Consider the following 17,634-nt stretch of genomic DNA (forward strand, 5'->3'; position numbering starts at 1 on the left):
CAAATAATAATAATAATTTTGAACCCTTACTCTAGCCCCCCCCCCTAAAGAGACGCTAATGTTTCATGACTATCTAGAAAGTGGTTAATATTTCAGTGTTTTATCGTTTCACTCTATCTCCGTTTCGATTTTATTACTTGTACAAAGCATGACAATTGATGGCCAATGCTTTCAGTAAACAAAGAGTTTTCCGTGAATTTTGCCTAAATTTCAACACATTTCAGGAGTAATTCCTCTATCATCATACTTTTACACCTTTGGATGACATCAATAACATTTTTATTTGTTTTTTTGCTTATTTTTGTCGCATTTCTACCTCCCTAGGCTAATTGCCACGATGAAGATGGATGATGTATTAATGAAATAGAGGTGTGTGTGTGTGTGGGGGGGGGTGTAGTCGGAATTCGAGCCGAAAGACTCTTGGCTTCTTAGTGCGCTACATTTTTTTTCCATACTGCTTTGCAACGACCGTAACTTGGAAAATGACACGCCCAGGACATTTCGTGTCTCTAGTAATACAATGTCTTCTCAACCTTTGGGGGACACCGTGTATATATGTCTATGTATTTTTGTTACTTTACATTGTTTTTCTTCCACTTTTGGCTAATCGTTACGAGGAGGATAATTAGATGAAATTCATGGAGGAACCTTAACAAAGAACACCCATACCAGGATTCGAACCAGAGAACTTCTGTGGCGAGTTCGAAAGTCTACCACTTAACACTCTCACGATTTAACGAGCAGAAATTTTCATGTAAACCAAGTACAGTGGTTAAAAGTCCAAGCAATCCAACGTGAATCAACCACCACTGATAAGCTACAAACTAGTATAAGTTTTGTATTTATAAGCTTATTTCCTGTATTCTATTCCCTCCAATGTCATTGGTAATTGCTTGTCTAGCTAGTTTTCTACAAATGATTGAAACTGGCAAAATTAATTGGAGCTAGATTTTCGTGACCTGCAGTAAAATTATTAACTTGGTACTTTTATTATTATTATTTAGGAAAATTGCGAAAAGCCCCAGACAATCCAATTGGGGATTGAACCGATTACATTATTCAACTCACTTACCCCTTTAGAACGTTACACCCGTCGCAATGCACATTTCCTGCTTGCTTCGTTTTTTCTTTGGTTCTTCAGTGGTACTATTCTACCTCTTTAGGTTAATCTCGACGATGTGGATGAATGATGATTAGATGAAACAGATCAAGGAATAAACTCAACTATGAGACTACTATGCCCTGCTTGAGACTCGAATCTATCGAGCCGAGTTTATGAGTCAACAATTCGATGTAGTTCCTATGTTTTTAAGTAGCAGTCTGACATAATTACGTGCTATGTTATACAGAGTGTCCGAAAAGTCACCCAACCCGGTGTTTACGACCGTATAACGGAATAGCGAAACGGAATGAGAAGAAACGCTTTCTGCCAAGAGAATGCCCTGTATATTGGGAAAATTTAGAGAGACAAACATATGTAAGAACATGCATGTTTTAATAACAAATAAGCAAAGTGTTGCCAAAGGCGGAAAAAAAAAATATTTGCAAATCGTGTGTATTGATGCACAGAACCCATTGAGGTAAATTATCGCAACATTTCACAATACCAACGAACAATTTGGATGGCCATCTAATGAATTTGACAGAAAAAGAACTTTGACGAAGTTTCAAAAACATTGCAGACGGGAATAAATGGGCTGTTCCAAAAATCGATGTTTTCACAATATTACGCAGGACACTGGCAACACTGTTGGTGTCACGTGTCACCAACAGATGTGTTTCACCTCAGGCTATCACACTAAGGCACTTTTAACGACAAAGGAGAAAGTTGGTTATTCTCGAACATATGCAATAAATTACATACACCTTGCAACCCTGAAATGTGGGTATCCCTAAATGCATCTCTTACGCGAGAATATGACGATGTTCGGATATATTCATCAACAATAAACACTCTTTTCTGTGTAGAATATGGCATTTTGAAAACACACACACGATGTCAGCATAAGTAGACACAATCTGGAATGCCGTTCGCGACAAACAGCAACCACTTAAGGCACAGAACACATAACAATTGATACATGTTCTTCTGTACCCACATTTCAGGGTTGCAAGGTGTATGTAATTTATTGCATATGTTCGAGAATAACCAACTTTCTCCTTTGTCGTTAAAAGTGCCTTAGTGTGATAGCCTGAGGTGAAACACATCTGTTGGTGACACGTGACACCAACAGTGTTGCCAGTGTCCTGCGTAATATTGTGAAAACATCGATTTTTGGAACAGCCCATTTATTCCCGTCTGCAATGTTTTTGAAACTTCGTCAAAGTTCTTTTTCTGTCAAATTCATTAGATGGCCATCCAAATTGTTCGTTGGTATTGTGAAATGTTGCGATAATTTACCTCAATGGGTTCTGTGCATCAATACACACGATTTGCAAATATTTTTTTTCCGCCTTTGGCAACACTTTGCTTATTTGTTATTAAAACATGCATGTTCTTACATATGTTTGTCTCTCTAAATTTTCCCAATATACAGGGCATTCTCTTGGCAGAAAGCGTTTCTTCTCATTCCGTTTCGCTATTCCGTTATACGGTCGTAAACACCGGGTTGCGTGACTTTTCGGACACTCCGTAGTAGCGCTGATTTGGAAAAGTAATGCTTCCTTCTCGCTCATGAGTATTAATATTACACAGAGAAAAGTGATTATTAGAATAAACAAAACACGTTTATGGTAACCACAAAAAAATTTGGTAACCCTACTATACAGTTTGGTCCAAAAAAATATCCCCACCCAAAGGTTTTATTGAAAGCACATGAGAATGAAAACTAACCGAATTCTATTGAAAACAAGGACACAGTATTTTATTGTTATTTTATTATTGGATTGAAACATCTTATTAAACACTAAGTTTTATGACATATCAGATAGAGGGTGCATAAGGGGGCGCGGAAGAAAATTAGCGCACCCCTTCGTGCCCCCCTGGTGCCGCTCCTGGTTGTGCAATACCCTGTGCCATGAGGCACGTAGGAGATGACTATAATAGCACCACTGTTCAGCGACTGTTTACCCTTAGCGGTTTCCCCCATTTATGAATGGTTGAGTGTATGTCCCAGATTGACATGTAGGGATATAGACGGGAAAATTCCCACCTAAAATTAAGGACCCTGAGAGTCAGGCCTCTGTCTTGTGGTCACAGGCTCTTATAGAACACAAAATGATGTGACAAATTTCACAAAAAATTAAAAATATAATGGATAGTAGTAGAAGAAAATTGATAATAAAAAAAATACTACCTTGTTTTCAATAGAATTAGGTTAGTTTTCTTTCTCATGTGCTTTCAATAAAACCTTTGGGTGGGGATATTTTTTTGGACCAAACTGTATTTGGTAACTTTGACCAAATTTTTTGGCAACACTAAACAAATATGCATGATTACTAAAATAATTTAGTTCTGGTGAACAATCATATTTGTTGCTTTTTATACAAGATTTCTTTATTCTAAACGTTGATTTTCTCTGTGTATGTAATTTGTTCCTAAGCAAAGTTAACTAATGATAATGAATTTAATGAAGCCTTAGCGAAGGAACCAAGGCTTGAATTTCAGTAAACAAATTTGTTCTTTTTGTCAAATTCATCATTAATTCTGCTGGATAGGACTTCCCCGATCGGGTAGTGGTAACTTCGTCGCCTTGTAATCAAAGGATTCCGGGTTAGATACGTGGTGGAGGCACGTAGTGGTTCGGATCTCACTTCAAACTGTAGGTCCAGTCCCGATTAGCCTTTGTGTCAAAAAACCGTCTTAAAGCAAAATAAATAATCTGCTTGGCAGGCTAGTCTGGCCTGAAGCGTTTCATCTATGTATTTGTAATGCATTCGTACTATTTTGCGTCGTTTTTCTGCCACTTCTGGCAAATCGCGTCGACGAGGATGAGTGATGATTAGATGAAGTTGATGAAGGGACAGTCACACGAACGCCCAGGCACCGACTCAAACCCTGAAACTTCGGTGGCGAGATCGAAAGGTCGACTGACGTGCTCGGCCACCGAGCCGGCGGTTTCTTCTAAAAAATATTATGCAAGAAATTTAATCTGGACTGGCGAGTTTATGTGAGTTAAAGTTTTGTAAAACGTCTACCGGATATGAAGACTTGGCTTGACAGATTATCCTCACTTTCGTCTTGGTTCTCAAAGCAGCTTCGATAGTGGTTAATCGGAACTGGACCTACAGTTTTAACTACATTCCTGCAAAGTTGAGCTACTCTCACTTGAAATGAGAAGTTAAGCCCTTACAAGTAGATCGTGTATCCGAGTAGAGTTTGTGCGGAAGCCGGTTGGATATTTATTTATTTATCTTCAACAGAGACAAGTCTCCAATTACAAAATTGTGCGCACACCCAGCGCATTAATTGGTCGACATTCTATCTCGCTACCGGACTTCCTGGGTTCGAATCCCGACCTGGACAAGGTTGTTCTTTGTGAATGTGAATTTCATTTATTCTTCGCTCATCCTTATCGTCGTGGTTAACCAAAAGTGACAGAGAAACGACAACAAATAACAAAAATACAAATATCATAACAAGTTTAGTCCATTTGGGTGACAAAAATCATACTGGCTACTGTTACTAACCAAGACAAAAATCAAATGATAATAAACGCAATTTGTACATTAGTGGACATTGTAGACATAGTCCTTTTGTTGACATTCATCTTGACTGTTTATTATTACAGCCACATCAGAAGTTAATTTCGGATTACTTTCCCCTGAGGAACTAATAATGTGCCTTTGCAGTAGGAAATGATATTGGGTTGGTATCGAAATTTTTCTTCTCCTATAGAAGAAATCACATCACATATTTGACTCTATCGCAGTGTGTTTCCTACCACATGTTCACTCCAATTTATCAATATTAATAGTCTTTCAGAAAGATAAAAATAATAACTATTTGACGTGTCCTTACATAAATGTCCTTCTGTTACAAATTCGACAAATCTCAAATTCGACAAATCTCTTGTCACCAGTTTCATAGCCCGACACCGCATGTGCACTGAAGGTTACAGCACAATTTCTTTCATTATCTGGTCTTAAAAGATGTACGAGTATGTTTTGTGGGTTTGTTTTCAACTGAGTATTTAATTTTGTGTCACGTTTTACGTACTTTTTCCTCGTTATTAACACGTATAAGAGTTCAACATGGCTTTATGTAATTCCGTTCCTAAATTTAATTCTCACAACCCTATTTTCTATAATGTTTATGGTTCTAGGCTTTTGAGTTCTAAATCCACTTTATGCACAGATAGGCTAATCGGGACTAGGCTTACAGTTTAATGTGGGATCCTAACCACCCTGTGTCTCCACTGAGTATCGAACCCTGGACCCCATAATTACAAGGCGGCCATGCTATCACTACACCATCGGTGAGGCCCTTGCTATTAGCCAAAAAATATGCTTTTGCTGTTTAGTTATGCCTTTGTATTTTGTAACGAGGTTTGTGTACGTTCAATTTTGTGAGCTATACTCTGTCTGTATACTGTATCTCTGGAGCAAGCGAACGAAAACAAGTCTCTGAGGACGTTGTGACATGAGACGGCTCCACCGATGAACACGTGAGAGGGAATGGAATTGCGTGGAGGGGGAAGTGATTGCAGTACCAGCCTTCTCAGCTGCGTGTACTGCTTCGCTCTGCCCATTCGATCGCCCGCTTCTTTGCCGCTATGCGCGGCCTTACTCCAGAGATAGCCGGGACGTAGTATGCTGTAAGTTCGTTCTTGGGGTTCGTGTATTTTTCATCTTAGATTCCTTCAATCGTGGAAATTAATATTTCCAAGAACGAAATAACCGCAGAATTGGACTGTTGTATTTTATTTTTTATGACTGGGAGTGTACCAGAAAACAATTACGGTCCTTGGAAAGAAATTCGGTGAGCAAGCAGACTACGAAATTACAGGAGTCCGTTTCTTTCGGAATGTGCGCAATTCATTTGGTCGGGGCCCGTGGATTCCCTCCCGGACATCGGGCTCCCAACAAATTCCCACGAAGAGCAGGACCTTCAAGGTCGCCGTGTGTGACGCGAGAGCGGCAACGCAGCGCGGCCGGCGATGAATATAAAATATGAAGACCAGTAGCCGGGGCGACGTTGCCAGAGCAGCGGGGAAGAGGAAATGCTAATTGCGAACGGAGGAAAATACGTGTCCGGTATTGAACGTCATCATCCGGTAATTGACTGGGTCGGTGAACAAATTCGGCGTATTTGATAAAGATAGTTATCTTGGACCCGCGATGGTAGGATCATGTCGCTGCCTGGCGATGCCAAACAAGTGATGGTGTGCAGACCGTGGGATGGGTCTGGGCAGCGTGGGAACCGGGACGCATAGGCTTCGGTTGCACTGCTACCAGCTGGAAGAGGGCCCGATGGGAGGGGGAGGAAGCCTACCACTTCTTACGCTGCGATACATCATCGCTTCCTTTGCCATGCGATCCTTCAGTCGGCATAAAAAATAACTTCCCTTTCAATTAGAAATGTGTTCACAGATTCCTGAAGTTCTAAGGCTTGATTCTTGAGTTCTTGTTTTGAGTCCACTTTATGCACATAAGGCTAATCGGGACTCGACCTACCGTTTAAAGTGTGATCCGAATCACTATGTGCCTCCACCGGGTATCGAACCCGGGACCCCTTGATGTTACCACTACGCCGTCGGGGAGGCACCTGAAGTTCTGACATCTGTTGATACAGAGTGTATCTTTAATATGTATGTATTGATATTTATGTGTAATCAATATTTTAATTGCAAATTTATTCTCAGTATGCAGAGGTTCCTTATCAGGAAATAGCCCTCACTAAGCTACACCCATGGGGAAATCTTATTGACAAGAAAATAACTCCGTGGGGAAGATTTATGTGGGCAATGTCCGACAACAACAGTACAGAAGGAAGTCATATGCAGTGTCCAATAATAGTAAATATTAAAAATACTACCACTTCAATGATGATCTTGGAATGTTATATTTAAATTAGTTTTTTCGCGGCAATTTCTGGCATCCCGGTAATGAACGCAACAAAACACGTTGGAAGTAAATACATTGGTGATACATAAATGAGAGAAAGTGTATTCGTACACACTGTGGGTACGTAGTAATTAAAATATTTGCGCCAATACTTAATTCGATAGGATCCGGCGCTGAAATTAATTAAGGAACTTCCTAGCATTAAATTCTTCTAGAGAAATGTGGCTAAATTCTTCTCGAAATGGCTATTTCAACATGTTTATTTTAATAATTTTGACGTAACATGTGTTTTCTTAAGTTATGTGCGATGTTTTAGAATGTTTTTCAGTCGTCCAAGTATATGCCTTCGTGTGTTTGGAATTATTGCCCTACTGAAATACGTGGTCGCGTCCTCTTCTTACCAGTATTACATAGTTACTATACAAGCATACGTTTTATGGGACCAAATATGTATAAGTTATGTTTAAATATTATGCTGACCGATGAAGGAGGGGATAGTGTCAACACGCTACGAATCCAGAGGTCCCAGATTTGAACTCTTGCCAAGGGTGATTCAAAGCTTATCCAACAACACAGGGAATTTAAAGGTTGAAAAGGTAATTTTGGGCAGTCATATGGGAATTTTCAGACTGAACAAGAACAAAACTGGAAAGGTGATAGTCTGAAGTGAAAGTGGAGGGATCGCAGGTCATCTATGGCTCCAGGAATAAAACATGTTTCGCACAAGTTTCAGGAATTCCAAACGTTTATAGCTCGATTGCCTCAAGAAAATGATCTCTGAACATTATTTATCGGTTGCATTTTTGTAAAGCTTTGAATACATTTTTGAGAATGAGTTGCCAATTTTGGTTTCTGAACTTGCATCATTCCAGTTTTATAACAATAGTCGTTGTGTTTTCTTCTTTCTTTAAAAAATCGAAATATGATTAATAGATAGTCCTACACAAAATAACAGATTACTGAAAAAAACAGCAGATTTACATTTCTATGGGACCACTTAACTACTCTAGTAATTTATTAAAGATTCTGAGGTCCTAAAGAAACAGTTCTGAGGTTGAGAGTCAATGCTTGTTAACTGGCAGATAACGACACTCGGGCCTTACCCGACGGCGTAGCGGTTGCGTCGTCGCGTTGTAATCAAGGGGTCTCGGGTTTGATACCCGGTGGAGGCACATTGCACAGTGGTTCGGATCCCACTTTAAACTGTAGGTCCAGTCTCGTTTAGCCTTACTGTGCATAAAGTGGACTTAAAACATCAAATAAATAAATCAGTTCTGCCACTTTTGGCTAATCGCGAAGATGATGATGAATGGTGATAAAATGAGATGGATGATGGGACTATCACAAACATATAGAGACGACACAGCACAAGCCCCTCAGAGGATTGATTATACTGGCTGTGGGTCCAGACGCCAGAGCCCCGCTTGTCTGCAAAATTCAGTCCATAGTGTACTACGTGGAAGGGAGGTTGACATTTGGGTGTCTTCGGAAAGGGTCAACCCCATTATGATGATTAATTTTGGCTATGAAGCCTAAGATTCACATTCATTTCGGGTATCCTGGTTTCATTTAACTTTCCATTTGATGCTTCATCGATAGAAGTTAACAACTTTAGAGAAGTTCAGAATTATTAGGTACAAATAGGAAAGGGGAATAAAGTAAAGTTTCTGTATATTTATTAAGGAATTTAATATTCGACATGGTTATAATATTTAATATTTCCTGTGTACACAAATACTTTTTAAGTCTCATTTCTATGCCATTTATATTTATATTTTCTACTCCTCTCGTTATCGTCAATATTTTGTACAAGTCAGATCATAATATTTCCCTCTATTTTATAGTGTTATTCAAAATTGTAACAGAAGTTGTGAAATCAAGAAGTAGATGTTTATGAATATACTAGCTGTAGAGTATTTGAGACTTCCTGAGGTGTAATTACATATCATTATGGCGTCGACATATAGATACTAAGACTTCTTAAAATAAACTGGTAAATATGGACTGTAAGTGATTAAAATAGTAACTTATAAGCATGATTTTTGAAAAACAATCACGAAAAAGGCCTTTTTTATATTTATTGTCTTTGTCGTTGCACACTAATCGATTTGTATTAGCAATACAGCTGATAATATGTAGGTATTTTATTACAAATATACATATTTCTTTTAAAAAAATTAATAGTAAATGTTCCCGTGTCTGTTAAAATAGAATTATATTGTAAAAGATTCTAGCTCACTGTAACTCTTGTAACGTTGTTACTGCCGTCGAGGGCATTAATGACCTCCAACATGGCATTCGTCATGGGTTACGATGTAGAAGGCCCATATTGTTGTAAATTAAAATTTAATCCAACTGTGGTTAGATATAACCAATAGTTGTGCACTACAAGGAGACTGAAGGTGTCTGATCGACCGGACACCAAATATTTCCCATGTAGACTTTTGTACTTTAATATGATTGGAGCACCAGATATTGGTTTGAATGATTGGAGGGAAGATTGTGGGTGCACTTACGCTATTTACACCCGTCACATCATACAGAGCAAAGCCCCTTACCATAAATAATATTGACACGTTTCTCTGAGGTCTAAAAATCTCCTTACGCAAGTTAAAAGCTGAAGCTGTAAAGAGGCACTCTGCACATGTAAGGACAAATTATAGTTCAACACAAAACCTTACAGAGGATTTCACTGACTGTAGGTTCGGACGCCAAAGCCTCGTTGGCCTGCAGAAATGCAGTTTGCCGGGATGTACTACGTGGAAGTGAGGTTGACATTTGGATGCTTGCGGTAAAGTCACCCCACCAAATCATGGTGCTTGACCTAATCATTTCAGTTATGCTGATATGCAGTGTCACGCGTGTGATGAGATTTTCGATTTCAACTGTAACGTGCCTTGATCTGTAATATTTCGAATTTCGTTTTATAGTTCAACTGTAGATAATAAACAAAAGAACATGGGAAGATGCAACAAATGGAAAATCAGTGTTAAAGGTTATCACTAGAAAGACACGAGCGAAGTAATAGGCATTGATCACATCTTCATGCTATTTCAACAGTTCGTTTGCTTTTTGGCCGATATTTAGTCATTAGGACAGTGCTCACAACGGAGAGGAGGAGTAACAATAGGGCAGTCTCACCCTAAAAAATAAACAATAAACAACGGTTGCTGATGGCACCTCGGAATAGTGTTCGTTGGAAAGAAAAAAATACTGACCTCGTGCTCCTACCTCCTAGGCTGGTGGTGCTTGACAGAGGTAGCATAAGCCTTCTAGGAAACATGGCTAAGTGATGGCAAGAATGAAATGCGATGATGCTCTGTTGTTGTTTTTTTCACTCTGAATCTGTATTTGTGGGGTGTAACGAGGGGAAGGAGAGGGTACCTCATGGGTCATAATATTTAGGGGAGGAATAATTTGATTGACCGATTGATTTGTTTTATTATATATCGCGACTGGAGTGTAGTGCTGACCACATCACCTCCAGAATGGCCGAGATTCCTACCTCCACATCCCCTCCATGTCACGATGAAATGAGCACGGAATAACTTTACTTTGCCTAATAATACCCACCTTGCGAACATATACTTTGTTAGCTTAGCAAAGTCACAGGCTTCTGGGCTTAAAAAGCAACTAATATCCTGTATCGACAAAGCCTACCTACCCAATAAGTATATTGAAATATACAAATTCTATATTTTAATAAGAAGGTCAAGATACTATAATGTTAAACCACTGCCGACCTCCGTGACGGGGTTGCTACGACGCCAGGGGTCCTGAGTTCAAATCCCGGTTGTTCAAATCCTTGGTGTTCTTTGTTAGTGTCCCTTCATCAGTTTCATCATGCCATCATTCTCACTTTCGCGATTAGCCAAAAGTGGCAGAAAAGTAAAGTAAAATGATCCAAATCAATCAATCGATTAATGTTATACCACTGTTTAAATTAATAATTCTAATCCAATAGCCAGTAAGACATATGCAAGAGCTTTCGACGAAATCTTGTATTCATATCCAACTTTTTATTGTTACATAATGACAAATTCTGATCAGTTTCCCAACAAGAACAATTCCATGATTATAAAAGAAAGAAATTGTCACACAAGAGAGTTCAAGCAAACTAATGAAATGGGTGTTTGTAAGCCTGAAACGTTGTTGTACACATTTTTGTACATTCATAACATTTTCTTTCACGAAATATATAATCAGCGTATTCACTGAAATGAGAGAGAGAACCCAATTTAAAATTACAATATGCAGTATGATTTATTGACAGTTCTACAAATAATTTTTTAAAAAAATATTTCTCAGTTTTATTATTATAATTTTTGCTCATATTTTACATTTTTTATCCATCATGGAGTTTTCTACCCGCACACATGCTTCGCCTTCCACAACACAAATAGCTGCCGACCTCCGTGGCTGAGTGGTTAGCACAACGCTCAACGACACCAACGGTCCAGATTTAGAATCCCGCCCTGGGCATGAGTTTTCCTTGGTGTCCATTCATCAATTTCATCACCTATTCTTATCGTCGCGATTAGCCAAAAGTGACAGAAAAGCTATGATAAATAACAACCAACCAATCAATCAACACAAATAGAATTTTTTCTCAAAAGAGCATCTAGGCCCTTGCAAACTGCAAGTCATAGTACCTACTTGATTTAGTCATAATTGTAGAAAAACAATTAAATATTAAAACAAAATTCTCTAAATCTTGACACAGAAATGTACTGTAACGAGAGAAGGTATTATTTCAGTAAAATCATTTTGTGTGGGGAAGGAACATTTTACTTGGGCGTTTTCGGGGTTTATCTTGCGAAAAGGCCCACTCAGGTGTTTCTTTCTTTTTTAAAAATTCGGCCAACCCTGTTTTAAAGTAGACTTTTAATTTTTCTGTATGCTCCGTAACACGGATGACAGGAAATTAGGCGGTTTTTCGTTCCAGATAATTACGTCACCAGAATTTGTTTACAAATAAATGTTGAGTTGAAGGACTCTCATCCCACCCCCTTTTACAGCTGTCGCTCTTACCAGATGGTTGTTTCTTACCATGAGTTTTTCTTTCGCAACAAACAGTGTGCTATTGCGTATTACTGCGACCCTGAATATACTAGCTCTGCTCGGAACGTATGATTTAGTTTGAACAGTTTCAGATTTCTGCTTCTTTACAACAGCTTTGTAGCAGTAGATGTGTATGTTGAGTTTCAATATGATTGTCTTGCTCTACACGTTGCTAGTGATAAGCGGATATGAATTTTGTAGGATTTGAGTATCTTGTATTTGATGAGAATTTCTGTGGGTTTGTGTTCAAGCAACAACCTGTTATTGGTATGAGAGAAAGTGAACGTCTCTTTTAAATTTTTGTACTATTTTGAATCTGTATCGTATCAACTAGTGAATAAAGATTCTGATGTTGTTGGTTTAAGTCTGCTTTATGCACGGATAGGCTAATCGGGACTGGTCCTTCAGTTTAAAGTGGAATCCGAGTCACTGTAGTTCTCCACCGGGTATCAAACCCTGGATATCTTGATTACAAGGCCATGACATTACCATCGGGGAGTCCCGAAGCATTATTCTTAACATACTCAAATAATATTGGTCTACCTTGCTCACGCCTTTCCTTATTCCTAAGTGTACTGCCCGGCTTCTTGCAAGCCTCATACTATTCATTTCATGAGCAATAGACTCTATACAGAACAGAGATTAGAGACTATTGAAAACATACCTATTTTATCTTTCAAGTAAATGGATTTTTAAATTACAGCTGTACGTTCCGAGTTCTGCATTGCCGGAGGTTCAGAACGTATTAGCAGTTTCACAGTATTCTTCTTAGTTCTTGGAAGATTGAATTTTGTGTGTGCGGATAATTTTAAATCAAAGGAATCAAGGATAAATTATACAGAAACAATTATGAAAGCACGAAAGTGAAGAAATGAAATGTACATTTGTAGTGGATATGAAACACAAGCAAACGTGCTATGTAACTTGAAAAGAATTGATTCTCTAATACTCGTAGAATGTAATTGATGCATTTCTCGTTCTACCGGGGGGGGGGGGATCCTTGCGTTCTAATTACAGAGTAAGGAAAAGTAAAACTTCATACCGTGCAGGCATATAATAATACGATACGGTGGGGTGCAGGACGACACTCGACTATATTTTCTACTGAGGTGCCAAAAGGCACTTATGTGGCTGTGGGTGTGGCTGGAGTCTTAGTAGATAAAGATACGTCTGGAATGTCCCGGGAATAAAACCTGGACCGCCCGCATGGAAGAACGTTTAGCGAATTTAATTGCAATTTCTCAAATTACTCGACGGGGTCTGTACCCGTAGATAACGTCCGTAAAAATGAAGAAACATAAGTTTTGTGCTGTGCGAACTGAAGTTCCACTGTAACTGATTCCAATGTTCAAATCCTTTTTGCTCATGAGGAGTACTTGAACATAGTGTTATTACTCGTAAAACACATGTCTATAATTGTTATTTTATTTGAACAAATAATTCAACGTGTGGGAAGAAATGAATACAGCTCCATCATAATTTTATACAGCATATCCTTCAGGCAAACAATATTTATATCAATTTGAGTCTGCATCTACTTTTGTTTCTAATAGCGCATGTGAGCTTCATGTGTAAATGATTCTGTGTGTTTTAATTTGGACCCTTGCTAGAGAATCTTGAGTCCTTGGTTGGACGTTCTAGGTTAGGTTGCAGTTCTGTCTGCCTTTTGTTGTTCTGTGTTGTGAATCCTCGTGATCCTGGAGGAAGCCCCCACATTGACGGAACTTTTCGGTGTTGGGCCACCCACTAATTGCTTCTCATGTCCAGCAGGGTTTGGACAGTGTACCAATTCGCTCTCCAAGAGGACCGAGCAATCAATAGGTGCGCTGCGTTGAAATTGGCCATTAGCAAGCTCCAGATTACGGCGGAGCTCTTCCCGGCGTCGGAGAACTGGGAAGCATTGATTGACCCGGGCGTGCGGTGTGAACTTGAGCAGCTGACGTGGGGCAGAAGGGGCCAACACAGCCCGGCACCCAGGGCCAAGTCATTAATAACGTTGCCTCGGCTGGAGACAGGTAGAAACGACAGATGCGGGCGTTCCAGCTTCTTCAGAATTTTCTCCAGTAACTTCCGCAGATGATGTTAGGAAGCTGCGACGTACTTCTAAACGATATTTTCAAAATCTCTGGTGAACTTTCCTAAGAAAAGAAGAATGACAGATTGTTCTACTTAAAGTCGTACGTAATCTGAAGTGTTTGCTGTGGTCTTCTTTTTTATCTGTGAATACAACGAGGAATATGCAAACTCTGACCCAACGTAATGCTACTTACCCTATTCCATTTAATAATAATATCGAAAAAACATCAATACTATCTCGGAAATACGAAATAAATTAGTAGCACTTGTCCTCTCAGGCGGGAGCATTGAAAAAATAATGGTAAAGCTATGTAACTTTCATTAATCCTAACGTAACAGCTGAAATATTGATTTCTTAAAAAAAATAAAAGAATACACATTGTGCTGGCTCAGAAATAATCTTTGCCTACTATTGCACTTTTTAACGATGTCGGAAATAAAGTGATGAAATGGATTAGAGTCAACACAAAGGAAGATTTACCTTAGGAGTGATTCAAACCCATGGCTAATTACCTATCCTTGATTAGCACACTGTGCAGCGTGGCAAATTTATATTTCATATAATGGTCCCCCACGTTCGGGACATGAATATTTTAATGTATATTTGTCGGCAGTGACAGCAAACGTAATGCTGCATGATTAACTCACTCCCTGTATACGTTTGAAATAACGTATAGGGTCAACATACGCTAACGTGCAAGAATAGACTTATATATGAATTTGGCTACTATTTGGTTCATTTCATCATTTCTCATAGGTTTGTATTGAGAATTTCTTTCTCGTGAGTCAACAAGGAATTGTAGTAATGTAGTGTATAAACTGTTTTTGAATGCTACGAATCCAGCTACGCCGTGGAGGGATTTACTATTGGAATTTATTGTATTAAAACCTGTGAATGAAGTCAATCTCGTTTTACGGTCAAGTTGAAGTCGTAAACACATTCTATCAAATATCATTGGACGGTCTGTGTGCAACCCTGTCACATAGCAATGATTGCATACAGTGTGTGCGTGTACACCGTAGTTACTCTAAATAAATGTGTTACATGGCTCATTACACCATCACACCCATTAGTTCAAATACAGACTCTTTATTGCTAGGTTATGCTAATTTTTCGTGTCTGTAAATAATTTAATTAAATTAATAGTTATTTTACAGGTTTTACGTCCCAACATCTTTCTAATACATATTTTTTCTTTATTTCAGGGTCAGTACAGCTACAGTCTGGGCCCCAGCGGTAGTTACGAACAGCGGGACGGCCCCGGCGACGTGTGGCACGGCGTCAACGGGCAGGACCCCCTGCCCCCCTACGGTGGCGCATCCTCGCTGCCGACCACCTCCTCGCCCGCCCCCCACCAAACATCCGGCTATTATATGCAGGTAATGATGCACTTATATTGCTTTGTAATATACCATTAATAACACATTCACCTAAATTTTCTCCATTTAATATATTTTTCTTTTCACTTAATAATCGCTGCGGTTAACATGTAGAGAAATATGCAACGTAAAATAACCATAAAGAGCACCACGTTCTTATTTGTGTCCAATCTAATCGATCGATCCAGCATTGCTTGATTCCGCATTTAACAGTTCAGTTATCAATAATTGATCAGTGTACTAGAAATGTGGCGTTTGTTATTGCGAACATGCATGCATGATTAGCTTTATTATGCTCATCGAGGCACGCTCAATACGTGCTTATTACAATGCTGTAGAAAAACGGGTTATCATAGATCACAGTTGGGGTGGTATTAACAGTAGGGGAAGTTACTGAGAAGAGACATGGCAGGGTGTCGTCTAGATATCTAAACTCCACTCGCAGGCAACTCTCAATCTCAGTGAGAGATTAAACTAATTTGTGTAAAAACTAAAACAGTTTGGTTGACCATTGCTGTAACTGGAATGAAAAATGCATGGTAGACTTACTAAATTTTGTAATTTTGATTAATTATTTGATAATTCTTTAACAAATGGACCTGATTTGGTCAGAATTGCTAAAACAATTGTTGCCATCATTTGTTTGTTGCCTATCTGAACAGTTTTGTTTGGTCACCAACGCCTATTTTATGATTTTCCCATACTAACATTTACTCTTATATGGAAATAATAGATAGAAGCATGTTGTGGTAATACATATTAAAGGAAACAAAAAATAAGTTTTAACACATTAAATAACACACACAACCTGTGTAAATAATCACCAGATAACTAACACCCTTGGTATGTTTGAGTCAGTCTCGTAGTAAAACTATTTTGGTTAAGGCAAAATTTTCATTCAAATTTGCCAAATTCGTACGAGACCTATATTTGCCTCGTTACATTCATTATGATACAGTGTAGAGTGATATCTTTTATTTAGTGCTCAAAACATATTGTGTAAAAATGAAATATATAAAACAAATTTAAGGTTACTACCATAATTTAGTACTACGTATGAAATTCAGTTGCTATTTGCAACTGAAAATTAAGGAAGTAGATATAATTATTATAGTAATCTCACTGGTGAACCTTAAAACAGCGTACTTGTACAGTGCAACTAATCAAATAGTAGTTTATACATTCTTCGTAATGTTACTTATTTATACGTATGAACATTAGATTTTGTAAAAAGGAAATGTTTGTGTTAATACCCACACACTGGAGCATAACTGAAATGATTTTCCATCTCGCTACAGTCCTTCTTTGCATGTTTTTCGATTATATCACATATTTATAATATTTGATATTGGTAACGATGGAGTGGACAGTGATAATAGAATACTCCCACGTGTATCTGCGTAATTTGATTCGAGGACTTGTTCTTTCTCAGCTTGCTGAACTAAGAAGTAGATCTCGCGTGCATAATGTGCATTCATGTGCATAACTATGAAGCATTGGATAAGTGGCCAGCTTGCTTTGGTTTGTGAGCATGGTTAGGCACTAAGAAAGAGGTTAGAGAAATTCCTTTGTCGTAGAGGAAGGTTTCTGGCAAACATTGTTCGCTAGTTAGATTCGAGTAGACCAGCAAAATTTTTCTTTCATTATTTCAAACTCGGTTGAATATCCCTTTTCAATTCAAAATAGTTACAGCCCTAATCAAAGCATGGCGCTCTATCCTAACTTTGATTGACATAATGCTACGTTATGTTTTCTTTTCAGTACGCATGCATTAATAACCACACAATACGATTGTCATCCAGTAAGGAGCTGATCCTTTTCTGGTGTGTAGTTTTCCCACAATTTTCGCGTTTCTGCATTTTGTAGTATGCATTCTTATTCTCCCAAGATTTTCTTGATGTCGCTCATTACGTCATTCATTCACCACGACCAGAAAAACCCGCCTTCACTCTTTTTCTTCTGTCCTTATTATCGTATCTTTTATTTCCCTGCTGGCCGCGTTCATATTCTGCGCGGTGGTTTTGGCTCGTCGAGTTAAGTGTACAGTGTGGGAAACTCTCCTGCCGAGGTTCTCAGGACAGGTTGACTTACCCTTTCATAGTGAGCTCCATT

At 38.7% G+C, this 17,634-nt stretch overlaps 1 protein-coding gene across 9 annotated transcripts in view; it reads left to right on the top strand.

Annotated features, from left to right (window-relative positions):
* Positions 1-17,634, top strand: part of LOC145983995 (recombining binding protein suppressor of hairless-like) — a 266,841-nt gene that overhangs the window by 188,992 nt on the left and 60,215 nt on the right. For all 9 annotated transcript variants that reach the window (XM_083117264.1, XM_083117266.1, XM_083117265.1 and 6 more), the window contains one exon: positions 15,349-15,522. In XM_083117264.1, the coding sequence (XP_082973390.1) occupies positions 15,517-15,522 (6 nt within the window). In that variant the 5' untranslated portion in view covers positions 15,349-15,516. The remainder of the gene's footprint in view (positions 1-15,348; positions 15,523-17,634) is intronic.

The sequence above is a fragment of the Lepisma saccharinum genome, chromosome 2 (assembly GCF_977018435.1).
Source record: "Lepisma saccharinum chromosome 2, izLepSacc3.1, whole genome shotgun sequence".
Taxonomy (NCBI): Eukaryota; Metazoa; Arthropoda; class Insecta; order Zygentoma; family Lepismatidae; genus Lepisma; species Lepisma saccharinum.